At 32.0% G+C, this 16,620-nt stretch overlaps 4 protein-coding genes across 5 annotated transcripts; 1 reads left to right on the top strand and 3 right to left on the bottom strand.

Moving 5' to 3' along the window:
- Nucleotides 1–1,292: 1,292 nt before the first annotated feature.
- Nucleotides 1,293–3,760, bottom strand: LOC108455898 (putative pentatricopeptide repeat-containing protein At3g28640). Its single transcript, XM_017754472.2, has one exon. The coding sequence runs from the start codon at nucleotides 3,475–3,477 to the stop codon at nucleotides 1,969–1,971; it is 1,509 nt and encodes a 502-aa protein (XP_017609961.1). The 5' UTR covers nucleotides 3,478–3,760; the 3' UTR covers nucleotides 1,293–1,968.
- A 3,275-nt stretch (nucleotides 3,761–7,035) lies between these two features.
- LOC108456375 (uncharacterized) lies at nucleotides 7,036–8,868 on the bottom strand. 2 transcript variants are annotated; one of them, XM_053019327.1, is made up of 4 exons: nucleotides 8,652–8,868; nucleotides 7,984–8,565; nucleotides 7,609–7,900; nucleotides 7,036–7,384 (listed from the first exon to the last, which is right to left on the bottom strand). In XM_053019327.1, exons 2-4 carry the CDS (start codon nucleotides 8,554–8,556, stop codon nucleotides 7,362–7,364), a joined length of 888 nt encoding a protein of 295 aa, XP_052875287.1. In that variant the 5' UTR covers nucleotides 8,557–8,565; nucleotides 8,652–8,868; the 3' UTR covers nucleotides 7,036–7,361. The 2 variants fall into 2 exon arrangements, with proteins under 2 accessions (XP_052875287.1, XP_017610457.2); XM_017754968.2 differs by having other exon boundaries at nucleotides 7,984–8,868.
- An 839-nt stretch (nucleotides 8,869–9,707) lies between these two features.
- LOC128280810 (uncharacterized) lies at nucleotides 9,708–10,628 on the bottom strand. Its single transcript, XM_053019328.1, has one exon. The coding sequence runs from the start codon at nucleotides 10,489–10,491 to the stop codon at nucleotides 9,916–9,918; it is 576 nt and encodes a 191-aa protein (XP_052875288.1). The 5' UTR covers nucleotides 10,492–10,628; the 3' UTR covers nucleotides 9,708–9,915.
- A 2,642-nt stretch (nucleotides 10,629–13,270) lies between these two features.
- Nucleotides 13,271–16,193, top strand: LOC108456315 (HIPL1 protein). Its single transcript, XM_017754914.2, has 7 exons — nucleotides 13,271–13,436; nucleotides 13,563–13,720; nucleotides 13,791–14,579; nucleotides 14,663–14,879; nucleotides 14,973–15,151; nucleotides 15,290–15,531; nucleotides 15,621–16,193. Exons 1-7 carry the CDS (start codon nucleotides 13,340–13,342, stop codon nucleotides 16,042–16,044), a joined length of 2,106 nt encoding a protein of 701 aa, XP_017610403.1. The 5' UTR covers nucleotides 13,271–13,339; the 3' UTR covers nucleotides 16,045–16,193.
- The last annotated feature ends 427 nt before the right edge of the window (nucleotides 16,194–16,620 follow it).

Genomic DNA, 16,620 nt, shown 5'->3' with positions numbered 1-16,620 from the left:
CAATACCCAAGACAAAGCATCCTCTAACTTGACTTGATAAACAACATAATAGTCCCTTGAATCAATTTGCTCAATTTTGATTTTTAGACTATGGACCATTTATATTACCTAATAATATAAATTGTCTTCTTACATCACAACCCGATCACATGAAAAAAATGTAATATTAATTAAACGTTAGGTAATCATTGAGCTAATATTTGTATATGCATTTTGCTTTTCATACAAAAAAGCATTGAGGACAAAAATATAAAAGATAAAAAATTTTAACTATTTACTAACCAATCTATTGAAAAATTACAAACATTATTGTCGAAATAACTACACTAAATTCACTAGATTCCAAGAAGTTGATGTATGCTACTTTGTATTTTGATGCATTATTAGGTATTACATATGTTGGTAAAATGTGGGGTTTATGCCTAGTACATTTTGGTATGTTTTGCATGTTTTGCTTCATAGTTTTGGCATATTTTCTGCAAATCTAGGGTTGGGTATATCTTTTAAGTTGAGTATCGATACTCAGACTCCTAATTTCAGTACCTCAAACAGTAGCCAAAATTTTGAACCAAGAGAGACAAATATCGGTACACGATCCCGAGTATTTGTACTTCTGGTCGAGTATGAGTAGAACCCCTAGGAGTTTCGGTACTCCAAGACATCGAAGCTTACTGTTTTAGGAAATATTTTGAACAACTATTTGATAAGTAAAAATCAACAACTATCTACTTGTAAATATACTCTCCTAAGATTTTGTTGATTGATTCCCTCATCCATGATTGCAAAATTATGTTGACGAGTTTCCAGTGTAGTCATAATTAGCATATCTACCGGGAAGATAACCAATACGTTCATGCTTTTTGTAATTATTCCTGTCAACATAAACATAACAAAATAAGTGGTATCAAGATCCAGAATTTGAGTTTTTGTGTTAAGATCGGAAGGTAAGCTTTTGGTACAAAATAGAACTTCGACTGAAATTATTAAAAAGAAAAAATATGGATTATGATTCAAAGAAAAGCCTCTTGGGCCTTATCATCACAATGTTGGAGAATCCATTTTCCAATGGAAGTTTTGCTCGAAACTCCAACATTAGACATTTCTATCAGTAAGTTTCTTCATCATATATTTAGTAACACAAACATGTTTCTTGGTGAAGAACATATTGTTTCAGTTTGTTCTTCGAAGTTTTTGCTGTCATTTGTAACTCTCTATGTGAACTCCGAGCAGATTAAAAGGCCATGAACTGCTATTTTACTTCAGATAAATAAGAATCAACTATGGCCATTGCATTGTTCAAAGAAAAAAAAATGAACTAGCTTGGTAAATAAATCAGTGTAAAATTGTTAGCAATCAAACAAGGAAGTTATTGATAGTTGGTAAGAAATGGTCACTTAAATAAAAATGAAAAAAAATGGCTCAGCTGGCTCCATTGTAATAAAGAATTTATTGCTGCCATCTTTATCAAATCTGATAGTAGGGAGACTGTTGAGGGGAGGTTGGTTCAGACTCTTAACGGAAAATATTGTTCTCGTGTCGGGGTTTAGTCTCCTGTATTTCAAGAAGAGCTCAAAGAGGTTCACAGAATTTAAGGAGCGCCTTGGTTGATTGAAATAAGACCTAAAAGCTTGCAAGGACTTGGTTGGTGGTTTGAACCACGGTAGGCACAATATACATAATTAATATTACGCACAATAGTACATTATTGACACCTCTTCTGTGAGCTTATAGGTCGTATCTCCACCAATCAATGAGCTCCCAAAATTCTATGAAACCTTTTGGGCTCTCTTCGAAGTATGGGAGACAAAACCCTAACATGAGAACATTACTTTCTGTTGAGGGTCCGAGACCAACCTCCCCTCAACAGAGACAAAGTGCTCCTTATCGGCAACGTCGTTGGAAGCAATTCTTAGGTTTGTCAATTTGCAATGTGCAGACACTATTGCCATTTGCTGAGATCCATATAGTCTACAAGGTGTCAGGGTCCTCAGGGAAGAGTAGCCTCAGTATAGCATGTATTTGAGAATGGAGTGGATGCGATACATCACCAGAAACGAATTCTGTTGTCCTACCGTCAACCTCGATCATGCTGCAACCTGGTTCTTTCTTGAGTCCTCTATCACCGATCATCCTACGGATCCTATAACCATCTTCACTTTTCTGAGAACTAAAGTAAATGTTGGATAGCTGCACAAGAGCTGCATCTTCTTCATCCTTGTCACAATCTTCAACCTCTAGAAGCTCTTTAACAGCAAGCTCAGCTAGCTCGACATTGTTATGAATCCGACAACCATTCAACAAAGCGCCCCAGACCGATGCGAGTGGTTTCATAGGCATTCGTTTTATGAGCTTTAGAGCTTCATCAAATCTACCTACCCTGCAAAGCAAGTCCACCACACAACTATAATGTTCATGTTTGGGCATTATCTTATATTGATGTTCCATGTTATTCAACAAAAATAAACCCTCCTCAGCTAAGCCTGCATGCCTACATGCTGTTAAAACACTAAGAAGAACAACCCCATCAGGCCTAACACCATAAGTTTGCATCTTTTCAAAATAATGAATGGCTTCCATCGCATGACCATGAACTGCAAAACCTCCAATCATGGCTGCCCATGAAAATACATTTCTTTTAGTCATCCCTTGGAAAACTTCCATGGCCAAGTCTAAACATCCACACTTTGCATACATATCAACAAGAGCTGTTCCAGTAAACACATCAAGTCCCAAATGATTTTTCCTTTTCTGCAAATACTCGTGAATCCATCTCCCTTCCCAAAGATTCCCACTTTGTGCACAAGCTGTCAAAGCTGTGGTCAAACAAAACTCGTCAGGCTCCAAACCGTAAACCAACATTTCCTTAAACAAACCCAAAGCTTGAGTCCCTAAACCACACCGTATTAACCCACTCATAACCACATTCCACTTAATAACATCAACGAAAGTAATTTCATCGAACACTTTCCTTGCATCACCCCACAGCTTGGTTTCAACGTAAAGCCTAATAACCCCTGTTTGAACATAAGAATCCGATGAAAACACTCCGTTCTTAAATACCCAGTTTTGGATTTGCTTTCCTGAAATCAAAGAACAAGCTTTGGCACAAGAAACAAGAATCGAGCTAAAGGTTTGGCAATCGGGTCTTAAAGTTTCTTCATTTAAGAGGAGATTGAAGTACTGAAAGGAAGTTTGAGGGTGAGGGCTGTTACAGTGAGCTTTAATGAGGGCATTGTAGAAATATAAGTTAGGATTTTGAAGCTGGTTGAAGATGACGGAAGAGTAGTGGAGGCCGAGGCTAGTTAAAAGAGAGGTGAGGGAGGTGATTAGTTTGCTGATGATATAGGGGTTTTGGTGGAGGCCATGGGTGATTAAAAGGGCGTGGATTGGCTTGATTTGAGCTGTTTTGTTGCAGTGTTTTAAGAGGGTTAAGCACCGGGTCCAGGCTTGGGTGGTTGTGCTGGGGTGGTGGCTCATGGTTGGGTTGGGGGTTTTGGATATTGGGGTGTCACCTATGAGCTAAAGGGTCTAGTGGAAGCCTTTAAGGATATAAAATTTGGGTGTCAATTAAGCTCAATTAGCTTGCTCTAACATTGTCTATCATTTGGAAAATTTTCTGAAATTCAAACACCATTATTCAAAGTTTAGGTTGTCTGAAATATATCTGGAAATCTTCCTTTAGATTCCATTGTAAACTGCAAGTGTTGAAAAAAAAGAAAAAAGAAAAAAGAAAAGAGATGGTAAACTGTATGTAAAAGCAAATGGTGTTATTGATATTAAAAACTACTTTTAAGAAGGAAAAATGTTAGATTTTAGATATTAAAGTATAATTTATTGTACTTTATTATTAATATTTTGATATATAAATATAAAACTTAAATGTAATTAAGTGATTAATATAATTTGTTTATAAAATTTAATTTGAATATCTAAATTATATTATATATAGTTTTGAAAGATTTAAATGTTAAAATATAACCAATATTACAATTTCAAACATGTAAATTTATCAGACATGTGTATCTGTGGAAATCATATATTTAAAATACATGTGTGTATTTATAATTAACATATGATGAATAATAAAATGTAAGATTTGAAACTAAAACAATAACACATATGCAACATGCACAAAATTAAAATAAAAAAATTTAAACTTTGAGTAAAAGAAAATTTAAATTATGACATTAACTCATTCGACGATATTATCAATAAGATTATGGCATACTCACGATGTGAGTGAAAATAATTATACTATATATTTGTTAAGAGCTCACATAAAAATTAGATGTTCCTCGAGTTGAAATGGTAAAGTTAAGAGAGTGAATGCTCGATATTTTGGGTATAAATCCCAATCATAAACATCAATTTTTTTCTCTAGATTTTATATAAAAAGATAAAAATGTTAGAAAAATCAGCTCACCAACCCTTAATTGGCTAATAGGAAGATAAGGTGATAGCTTTTAAAATTAGCATAATAGCAAATTTAGCCCTCAAAGTTTACACGTTGTGTCAATTTAATGCTAAATTTTAAAAATTTAACTCTCAACGTTTGCACATTACCTAGTTTTATCATATTTTTACACAATAATATAATTCAATACATAATGTGCTAATTAGAAATAAAAGCAAAATATTTTACAAAAAAAAAAAAAACTGTTTATTATTCAGTTAAATAATCTTCAAATACATCACTTATACTTCAAATAGCTAAGAACTTGATATTTCAAATAGCTAAGAACTTGATATTTCATAGTGACAATTAATTCATTTTTTTGTTAGCTTGAGTTTGGCTGCCATTGATGAAGTAAATAAAAACTTAATTGTTTTTAAGTTGTTAGACTTAAAATTTGGTTGAATTAATGAAGTGAATACTTTTTATTTTGAAGGAATTGAATTGACTATTTTTCAAAATTTGAGTTGTTTTGCTTTTTGTTGTTTTTCATTTTCTATTAAGTCAAACCCGATAATAACGTCGCAAAAGAATGAAGTGGCAGAACTCTAAACACCCCTATTTACCAACAAATGATGTTGGCTTGGTGATCGGTAATGTGAGTTAATTCATGGCTTTATTTGAACTCATGAGGTCTCTAAGCAGTTTAGCTTATTCATTTCTCGAACTCGGTTAAGTTTATTGTGACTCCCATTTTGGAAGTTGATTTCAAAGGCACTTGCATTTCCCTTTTAATAGTGGGTTAGTTGAACGAGTGATGAGGCTCTTTGTGTTTGTCGAAGACAATAAAAACGACGACGATAATAACAAGAACAATTGAGTTGAACCAATGTCTAACGATTCAAATGCGAATCTTATAAACTTGTTCAAAAGTGAACTAGTGAAGACCGAGTCATCTAGCTTTTAGTGTTCAGTCCAACGGTGGAGAACCTGATGTCAAGAGAAAAGAATAAAAAAAATGTGTAAAATATTATTTTTTGGTATTTCTATTTTTGGTATATTTCAAATCAAATTTAGTTGATAAAAATGTTTTTTAGTTTTTTAGGTGATAGGGTCATAAAGAAAAAGTAAACCTACAAAAAGGATCAAATTACACTATTTAAACATTGACGGTTTAACTTTTTAAAGGACTAAATTGACACAATACATAAATGTTGAGGGCTAAAGTTGCTATTATACTAATTTTAAAACCTACCACATCATCTTCCCATTATCTTTTAACAACTGGTGACCATAAAAGAAAAAAAATCAAATAGTTGGGTATAGCGGTGAGTATTCCTGCCAGTCATGCAGACTACCTGGGTTTGATCCCTGAAAATGGTGCTAGAAACTTGACGAGGCCCTATCGCACTTCACAAAATCATGCAAATAACAACAATTTTCAACAATAAACATGCATGAGATCTCTACTGCAAACACTAGGAGTCAAGTTACAATATAGATTTTCTTTTACAATGAAATATCAGTGAGTATTTCAAGGATCATACTTAAGGGAGAATGAATATTGACAAGAACACTGAAGAATTTCTATGTTATACAAAAGTCTGTCAATCTAATAGAAGTCCAAGTTATTGAAGTGATCCATATTGAGTGTTAACTAACTAGATTACTAAATTTGATTGTTAAAATCTTAAAACTATGATTTATTGTAATCAATGACTTCTCATGAGATTATAATAATGATCGGTTGTTCTTCCTATTGTTAATGGCTTCACACTCAATTGATATTAATGTTATGTCTCACTTTTAAACGATATTTCCTTTCGATCTTAATCGACTAAAAGGAAAACTTTTATGATCTCTTCTCGATCTCATTTGAGTAAGCGTCTTACCTTTCAATTTTAGACGTTTTGCTTAATTAATTTACTTTTACCCAATAAAAACTCCTTTTAATCTCTCCTATCTAAATTTTTACCTAGGTTTGTAAAGCCTAAGTTATTAAGCTCATCAAATCAATTGCACAATTAATGCATTAACGCCAATATCATGAAATAATCACGTCAGCAACAATCCAAACAATCAATCACTTAAATGAATTTAGCTCATAATCATATGAAGCACATCCACAAACATGATCTCCATATCAGGATTTAAGAAATTGCAGTAAAGAAAAACAAGATTGAGTTTAGACATGCTCATTCAAGAAGAAAACTGCCCCTTCATGAATATCCATTGAAGCCCAACATGATCTCCTTTCCAATCTCATTGCCCACCATAAATTGTAGTAAACCAAAGTATAAAACTAAAGATTTGATTACTAAATGAAGATAAGTAAGTTTACAACTGAAAACTAAAGAAAAGAAAATTACAAGAGAAATTAAAATAATACGTGTTAATGTATTTGAACTCACGTCCTCCTATACTGACAACAATATCAACATCAATTGACGACTTAATTCTTAATTTCTATGGTTGAAATTTTTACTTTCGTGTAACTAAAAACAATGTTTTGTTATTCATATCTTATTCTAACATATGAAAAGAATTTCCATTGTTTATGGCTTTATGAAACCATCATTTTATTATGATTTGGGCAGCATTTGGCAAAATCTTTTAAAGAGAATTGGGAAGAAAAATGTTGATGTTTAAAATTGTTTTTTTCTGTGTGGAAGAATAAAATACAAATCTGCAACAAAACCATTACAGAGTAAATCGATTGATCCTCCAAATCAAATCTCACATCAAAAAATGGTCCAAAAAGGAATTCTTCTACATCTCTGCTAACTGCAAAAAGATAAGCCTTTGAAAGAAACAATTAAGCAGATGAAAAAACATGACTAAAATTAAAAGAAAAAAAAAAACCCTTTAGCTTTAAATGAATGAAAGAATTGGAATTTGCCTCATTCCATTGCTGTTAGCAGTTTCTAGCAACAAGCTAAGGTACAAGTTGAAAGTTCCTTCACATGTTTCAAAGCCATAAATCATCTGCCACTGGTAAAAAATGAAGAAGAAATTATTAGTCTATAGAAATTAACAACTATGTTTCTTGGATTCTTTATTTTTTGTTGATCGCGTGGTACTGTGGAAGTTTTTATACTAAATATGAGATTGCATTTTACTTTTCTATAAGGATCAATTTTTAACACTTTAATCTAACGCATAGGTATTAGTTTACCCTTTTTTGAGCAGAGGTATCATATCAAAGATTTCCTTACCTTTAGATGATAGAGGAACCAGAACAACATGCATTGCGGTATTGTTGGGAGGAAGCTGCAAACGAAGGGGATAAAGGTTGCCATTCAAAGGGTTACGAGAACAAAGAGAAAACTCTTCTTTCACAACATTCTCTTCTTTCAATGCTTTCTTCAAATCATCAACCCCATTCCCTTTAAATATGAATTTACGCTCTCCAATATTTTGGTCAATATCACCATTATCATCAACTACCTCATACTTAATAATCCTTCCTTCAGATGCCTTTGGTGATCCATTTCCTGAGTCATCTTCCTGCATATATATATAAAACCCAACAAAATTACAATCAATAATACGACATCCTAAGCTTAGATGGACTGTATGTCAGACTTCACCTCATTTTTAGACATTCTAGAGCCTCTAAGTGAAATTGTTGGAGGTGAACCAGTATCAGAATTGTCAAATCCATCAGCTTGTACTTGAACAGGAGGAGGTGGAGCAGGGAGTTTATCTTGGTGGCGAAACCTTAAAATATCAACTTGCCAAAGTATCCAATCTTGATGTGAGGTTCTATAAGGAGTATCATGTGTAATGTGGTTCCTCCATGGTGGTATCCCACCATTTGCTCGTAAATATTGGCCATAACGAGTTTTTAGCCGAACCCTGGAACCTTCTTGAATAGGTTCCCATTCAACCGAAGAATCCAATCGTTTTGGCAATGTCTGCAACACTTTCTTCCCTGTCATCCCCAATAGGAACGGCATGTTTGAAGCCGTCAAGTATTTACCGTAACAGCTTTTAAGACGAACATGGGTGGAATTGAACTGCACGAACTCCACCGTCCATCTCGCGTTCCGCACAGTTCCGCCTCGCTCTTGGGAAACAGTTTCCTCATCATCCTCTGCAAGCAAGTATTTGTCATGGATGCTACGTAATCGAACAATGCTTGCTTCTTCGAAGATTTCCATGGCAGCACTCTAATACAATTACAAGCAAAACAAAATCTACGATTTTTTTAAAAAAAAATGGTATTTCGATTTGATTTGATTTTTATTCTTTTTACCTGAATATCTAGATTAATATCAGCTAACACCGGAAACTGTTTGAAGACAGGAAAATTCGAGGAAAGGAAAATTTAATGGAGTTTGGTAATGGAAGCAAAGAGGAACCGATATTTAGGGAGTTTTTGTGATTTTACTTTGTTTCCCGATTAAATATCTTGTTTTTGTTATTATAAATGTTGTATTCCGCTAAAATAGTTCTGTATTAATTGTGTTTAAATATGTAATTTTCTATTTATTAAATATATCGGTTACAAAATATCAAACATTAAGTAGTTAAATATATTTTAAGAGAGGTCAATCTAATCCAGATGGGATTGTCGAGATGATATCTACTGATTTGGAGGGAGTTAATATTTTGACAACTACTCCTACAAATCTATTTGAAATTTTTGACAGTGATAAAATTAACTGTGCTTTTAATTTTAACAATGTAATTTATATTCTTATAAATGTCTAAAATTATTAAAATTATGTGGGAGAACCCTTAGAGAGTCCTGAATTTAATTAGTATAATAGAAATCAAAATTAGTCTATGTTAATTATATAAATAAATGTGACTATTTATAAAGTCTAAAATTTTTATTGGTGATGTATCAAATAATTAGTCTTTTAAAAATTCATTTGATACAATGTTACTAGGGTTTTTAGACTTTATAAGTGGATTAAGGGTCTCACAAGTGTATTATAAGATGTAATAAAAAGATTTAATTATATAAATAAATATAACACTTGTCACATCCTTAATCTGCTTACCTGCTTGTGACAGTGTATGAAATAATTACCTTTCATTTTTTATATATTTTATTGATATAGATTCTTATAAGACGACTTATATTCTCTTTATTATTGTAATAACAATGATAATAATTAAACTTTTGATTTTTTAAGGTAAACTGCATTAATAGTCATCCAATTATGATTTTTTTTAGTCATTCAATTATTTTGATATTTGGGTATTTTAAATTTTATATTAATCATCATGATTAAAAAATAAAATTAAATAATTAGATGATTATTTTGTAATTTTTTATAAATAGATGGTAAAAGAATTCCAATAAAAAAAAGTAACCTCTATTATAGTTATTTATTTTTATTGGTGTTGACTTGGTTTAATGTTTGCATGATATTTTATCAAATAATTACAAACTTGATAATATCTAAAATAGTAACAACAAATAAATAATAATAATAATGACGATGAAGATGAAAATGGTGCTGCTGCTGGTGATGATGAAATTTAAGCAATGAAAATAAGAAGAAAAATCATAGAAACCTTGCCTCTCTTCCAAATGCATGCTTGAAATTATGAGTAATAAGTGATGCAGATCCTTTATCTGAATGTTGAGATCTCTCTGAATCGTGAGAAAAATTTGACAAATCCGGTTCCAAAATCTCAACCAAATCGACACCCCAAAGAACCCAATCTTGTGTAGCCGTTCTATGTGGGATATCATGCGTTACCGAGTTCCTCCACGGTGGCGGTCCGCCGTTAGCTCGCAAAAGCTTCCCATTCCTTGCTCTAAACTTCACTCGGAACCGATCTTTAATCGGCTCCCATTCCGTAAAACCATCGTTTCTCGACAACGGAATCGTTTGCAACACTTTATTACCAGTCATGCCGAGCAAAAATGGTTCACCACTTGCAGTTAAGTACTTGTTGTAAATGCTCTTGAGACGGATCAAGTGGTTATCGCCTTGGACGAACTCGACCTTCCAACGCGCGCCTTGGGAGGAGCCGTTTCGGCTTTGCCGGACAGTTTCCTGGTCCTCGTCGGCGAGTAGGTACTTGCCAAGGTGACTACGGAGTCTTACTGCTTTAGCTTTGTTGAAGAACTCCATTGATTTTGTTCTTAATTAAAAGGAGATTGAGAATGGAAAGGTATGTGTGCTATAATTTATACTTCTCTTTCCTTTTCTTTAGTTGATAGATATTACCAAGTTGGTACTATTTTTTTCTAAGAATGTCTTCACCATAGCAAGTTGATACTTTTTGTTTTTGAAACTGCAACTAATAGGATAAATTAGGGTAAAAGTATTTTTTCTTTTTATTAAAAAATATAAATTAGTCATTGTACATTAAATTAAAGAGTAAACTGATATTTTATGTTAAAAATTCATCTAATTTTATTATTAAAATTGACATGATTAACCAAACAATTACATGTAATATGCTATATGTACCTTATCTTGATGGACATAAACTAGCTTTTAATAGTAAAATGAATGAAAATCTTAACAAAAAATCAGTTTACTCTTTAATTTAATTTACAAAGACTAATTTATTTATTTTTAAATAAAGAGAACAAAATATAATTCGACTCCTATTATAAAAACTTCTATGATATTTTTATTGAAAAATTAAATTCGATAATCATATTGTTACGTAAGTCCAAGGTATGGACAAGGGACCCTTTCAAAAGGGTAAACTTACCCTTTATTTATTTAAATTTATAAAATTATAAATTAATATAATGTTAAAACTGCAGTTTAATTCATTCAAAAATTTATTGTTTATTTCTATCCCTTTAAGTAACTTTTGGTTTCACCCTTTATTAGATACTTAATGATCACTTTCGCACACATTACACATAAGTGATTCTTATAACTTACTTGAATTCATGATGATAGTTCGAAAGTCAACCTATTTATATATAATTTCATCCACTATTGATTGAATTTTAGATTTTACCATGTTACCAAAATGAATAGATGATTTATACCCATTACAATTTATATGATTAAGAATATATATATATATATATATATATATATATATATACATGACAGTCAGATAATTTATTTATGAACTTAAAAATTTCAGCATTCATATACCAAAATGAGTTGATTTATGAAATCAAGGACTAATTATAAAAGCAAATAGATTTGGGAAAGTGGAAAATTTTTTCTTTAATAATAAATAGAATGTTAACTTTTCAGTTATATTATGGAGTTTTGGTTCCTCAACTATGTCAAAATTTAAAGTTTAATTTGATATTCTCACTTTTATAATATTATTATTTAATCAAGAATTTTAACATTGAGAAACTGTTATAAAAAATATTCTAAAAATTATATGAATCTTAAATTCAATAAAAAGTACACGTGATTTAAATGCTTAAAACTACTTCTAAAAAAGTCAAATTCAAATAATTAATAATTTTAACAATTTGGATTAATTAATAATATTAAAATGGACTGCATTATAATAAACTAAAATATAGAGATTTAAATATTAAATTTTAGCATAGTAAAGAGATTAAAATCATAATTTAACCAAGAGTTTCTAATAAAGATTTGGTTAGTGGGAGATGAGGAAGGAAAGTCATAGCAAATTGGTATCGGATGAAGGAGGTTTTTTCGTAAATATTCAAGTTCTTATATCTAAATGTGTTAATGCTTTCTTATATGGAAATAGAATGATTGGTGAGATTTCTTCATCATGGATGATGAGAATGAGATTTGATGATTTTCAAAGGGTAAAAGTGGACTTGGTTCTGTTTGACTTTTGAGATTTGACTTTTATGAGGTATTGACTTAGGGGAATTAGTAGGTTTTTTAAAAAATATAATATAATAAATAATAAATTCTAACATTTTTAAAATGCAATGAAAACTAGAAATTTTATCAGTAAGGGTATGCGTGTGAGAATCACAAATTCGAATACAAACATGTGTTTAAAATAGCATAGGATAAATAATGAAACAAATAGTTTAGCTTTTGTGAAGGTAATAAAATGTGTATAATAAATTTAAAATGTTTAATAATATTAGGATACAACTTTAGTTAAGTGGTTAATTAAAGGTTTTATTTATATAATTAATTGATGTGGGTTCGAATATTACAAATTGCATATTTTATTGATTTTTTAAAATAAAGAAGATTAAAATACCTTCAAATAATATAATTTATTTTAATTATTAAAAGACATTTATGTAATTTTTATAACTGAATTGGCGTGCGGTTGACTCGTAGTTTAATGAAAATAATAATATTTACTAACTCGATCATTGAAAAATGACTACTGAATCATCATTTTGCCACTATATATATTTGGATTTGGGTTAGACAAACTTTAACCAGAACAATAACTCAATTTTTTTTCACTTCTTGCTATATAATACATGGCAAATAGAGTAACCAAAAATATTTGACATCAAATCTTTGGTTAATACCAATTTCAACATCGTTTCCTAAAAAATCTACCTCTTCCCCTTATAAAATAAACAGTGCAACATTGTAGATTGTCAGCAGAAAATCTACTTTTACAACCACTTGTTGAAGTTCTATGTTTCAAGTCAGTCTATAGCATTAGCTTGCAAGGTGAAATCAAGTCCAACTTTCTTTGAGTTGGAGTGTTTGACTTTACTTTTATTTCTTTTCTCTTTTACTCAAAACTATATCAATGATGAAATCAACTTGTTATTGTTATTAGTTTTTTGTTGTTTATGTATTGTAGAATAGGTCAGCTTGAGTTTATGTTCCCATACTCTTGTTTACATTCCACATTCAAGCAAACAGGGAAAGTCAACCATGGCAGACAGGAAATTAGTAGCTGAATTGGTATAATCCAATAAAAAAAGAACACTTGAATTTGAGTGTTACAAAAATAACCCATTTTGTCAAACTTTGAATTGATTTTACAGCGTAATTCTTGAGTTTATGCATGTTCAAAGTTTGTTTCTAAGAGATGATGGCTGGTGTTCTAACTCTAATCTTCATCATTTCTTGCCTGAATCTTCTGCTTAGCCATCGTTGTTCTTCACATCCCTTGTGTACAAACTTCAGTAGGTGTCTTTTGATTCATTTTATGAAAAGAAAATGTTCTATTTGATTGCTTATAAAGACCCTTTCTTCATTGAAATAGCTGTAATACTATATTTCAATTTGGTGATCTTTTTTTGTTGAAACAGGAGCACCCTTCACTTCTGAGACCCCTCTTTCCTTTTGTCAGTACAATGGAAGTGTTTGTTGTAATGCCACTGAGGATCTGAAATTGAGGAATCAGTTCAAGTCAATGAATGTCTCTGTTTCTGCTTGTGCTTCGGTCCTTAAATCGATACTCTGCTCGGTAAGGGTGCCACTTAAAGTCTTTGTAATAGATGATAATATGAACTGGTCTAAATGTTATATGATTGCAGAGATGTGACCAATTTTCGGCGGAGCTATATCGAATCGATTCTGCACAAAGAACAGTTCCTGTTCTTTGCAACTCATCTATTTCAACAAGCTCAAGCCAGTCACAAGAAGCCAAAGTTGATTACTGTGCAGAAGTTTGGGATAAATGCCATAACGTATCAATCATAATTTCTCCTTTTGCACTGCAAGCTAAAGGTGGTATACCAATTAATTCGACTTCGAAGCTGAATGAGTTATGGCAATCTAAGGGTGCTTTCTGTGATGAATTTGGTGGAGCTTCTGATGATGGAGCAACATGTTTTACTGGAGGTCCAGTTCTGCGAAACAGTTCTGAAAATATTAGTCCTCCAAGTGGTATTTGTCTTGAGAAAATAGGGAATGGATCCTACCTTAACATGGTGGCTCATCCCGACGGTTCGAACCGTGTCTTTTTGTCTAACCAAGCCGGAAAATTATGGCTGGCAACGGTTCCTGAGCAAGGATCAGGAGAAACATTAGGCATTGATGAGTCGAATCCGTTTCTAGATTTGACTGATGAAGTACATGCTGATGCTGCGCTTGGATTGTTGGGAATTGCATTTCATCCGAACTTTCAACAAAACGGCCGATTCTTCGCTTCGTTTAACTGTGATAAGGTTCGATGGCCAGGATGTTCAGGAAGATGTTCATGTAACAGTGATATAGGATGTGATCCTTCAAAGTTAAGTTCAGACAATGGGGCTCAACCATGCCAATATCACAGTGTTATAACAGAATTCACAGCCAACAGTACCACATTGAATCTTTCCTTGGTAAAAAAACTCTGCTTGTAACAGTCATTTATCATGATATCGAGTCAAGTTTCATTCTCATTCAATCTGGTTTTCGATTTAAGGTTACTCAAATTACACCGGTAGAAGTCAGAAGAATACTTACCATGGGACTACCATTCACTTCCCAACATGGCGGCCAGATTCTCTTCGGACCTAAAGATGGATATTTGTATTTTATGATGGGAGATGGTGGAGGCAGTGGTGACCCTTATAACTTTTCACAAAACAAGAGATCTTTGCTTGGAAAGATTATGAGGCTTGACATAGATACCATACCAAGTTAAGTATTGCCTTGAAATTTCCCCTTACCAGAACAAGAATTTTCAAACAAGGTGTTATTTGATGTTGTACCAATATTTTTCAACTCTGTAGGTGCAAAAGATATCAGTGAATTTGATCTATGGGGAAATTATTCAATTCCTAAAGATAATCCATTTTATGAAGACCATGAATTGCTTCCAGAAATTTGGGCCATCGGATTTAGAAATCCTTGGAGATGTAGTTTTGATTCTGAGAGGCCTTCTTACTTCCTATGTGCAGATGTTGGTCAGGTTAAGTTTTCCAATGGAGCTTAATTAATGTTGCATACATGTTCGGATATGAGTACTTCAAGAAAAATGAAGTGCCGGAGAAACATACACGATTTATATAACCTTGTTAGTGATGCATATATCATTGATCTTATGCAGGATCAATATGAAGAAGTGGATATAGTGACAAAGGGAGGAAACTATGGTTGGAGAGTTTATGAAGGACCTTTTTTATACAATTTATCAAACTATTCTGAGGCTAATAATTCTTCAAACCCCATAAATGCAATCTTCCCAGTCATGGGATACAACCATTCTGCTTTAAACAAAGCTGAAGGATCGGCATCGATCAGTGGTGGTTATTTCTTCCGATCTATGACTGATCCATGCTTGTATGGAAGGTGAGTCAGTTGTCAAGAAAGACCTTACAAATTGTCCACAATAACATGCCAATTACCATGGTCTAATAACTAATAAACCATTGTTGCAGATATCTGTATGCAGATTTGTATGCTGATGTTATTTGGGCAGGTTTTGAAAACCCAAAAGGCAGTGGAAACTTCACAACAGATCAGCTTGCTGTTAAATGTGCCCAAGACTCTCCTATCCAATGCAATGCTGAACCTGAGTTAACATCTCCAGCATTGGGGTTTATATTCTCCTTTGGGCAGGATAATAAGAAAGACATCTTCATATTGACCAGTAATGGCGTTTATAGAATTGTTCGTCCAAGTAGATGCAACTATACTTGTTCCAGGGAAAATGTCACGGATTTTACTGCTCCTCCTGGATCTGATGTTGATCCTCCATCATCTTCTCCTTCATCAGGGAGCAAATTTAGCAGTCCTCTAACATTACAGATTCTGGTTTTTACTTGTGTTTCCTTCATTGGATTGTTGAGTTTTCTCTTGTAATCTATACTTGGAGTTGTTGATTGGAGATAAAGAGAACGTTTCTCTTTTCTTGCTGATTTCAAGTTTTTTTTTTTTGTTGAGTTTTCTAGAAAATGAGATTTTTTCCTTTTCTAAATTTATCTAAATTTTTAATAAATGGTGAAGTCAAACTTATCTATATTGGTTTATTTTATTTTCTTTAAAATATCTTATTTTTATTTAATATTTAGTTCTTTCATATACATATTTTTTATATTAAAAATTTGAAATCAACATACTTTTAATAGCTACATTACAATGTTATAAATTTAATTTTATAATATATAAGTTACATAATATATAATAAACTATAAAATTAAAGAAAAACAACATGTTATAAAATTGAAAAAGGGTTTAGGTTAGACCTGAATTTCAACTCGGACCTTATATGTTGAAGTCCAAGCCTAGTCTATATTTTAAATGAGTATTTTTTTTTGTCCAAACCCATTTTTAAACTTTTTTTTTCAAAACATTTTCAAATACAAAAGAAACTTTTGAAGTTAAAAATGAATAACTTGATCAGTAGTCACTATTAATTACAATATTCTTTTGAGTAAA

This window comes from Gossypium arboreum, chromosome 9 (genome assembly GCF_025698485.1).
Source record: "Gossypium arboreum isolate Shixiya-1 chromosome 9, ASM2569848v2, whole genome shotgun sequence".
Taxonomy (NCBI): Eukaryota; Viridiplantae; Streptophyta; class Magnoliopsida; order Malvales; family Malvaceae; genus Gossypium; species Gossypium arboreum.
Note: the sequence above shows the minus strand (reverse complement) of the source record. Positions and strands in the feature narration are given on the sequence as shown.

Coding starts and splice junctions, on each gene's coding strand:
- LOC108455898 (XM_017754472.2), bottom strand. CDS start 3,477: ATGAGCCACCACCCCAGCACAACCACCCAAGCCTGGACCCGGTGCTTA.
- LOC108456375 (XM_017754968.2), bottom strand. CDS start 8,556: ATGGAAATCTTCGAAGAAGCAAGCATTGTTCGATTACGTAGCATCCAT. Junction 7,901..7,983: donor CTAGAATGTCTAAAAATGAG/GTGAAGTCTGAC, acceptor ATATATATGCAG/GAAGATGACTCAGGAAATGG. Junction 7,385..7,608: donor GGTTCCTCTATCATCTAAAG/GTAAGGAAATCT, acceptor ATTTTTTACCAG/TGGCAGATGATTTATGGCTT.
- LOC128280810 (XM_053019328.1), bottom strand. CDS start 10,491: ATGGAGTTCTTCAACAAAGCTAAAGCAGTAAGACTCCGTAGTCACCTT.
- LOC108456315 (XM_017754914.2), top strand. CDS start 13,340: ATGATGGCTGGTGTTCTAACTCTAATCTTCATCATTTCTTGCCTGAAT. Junction 13,437..13,562: donor TCCCTTGTGTACAAACTTCA/GTAGGTGTCTTT, acceptor TTGTTGAAACAG/GAGCACCCTTCACTTCTGAG. Junction 13,721..13,790: donor TTAAATCGATACTCTGCTCG/GTAAGGGTGCCA, acceptor ATATGATTGCAG/AGATGTGACCAATTTTCGGC.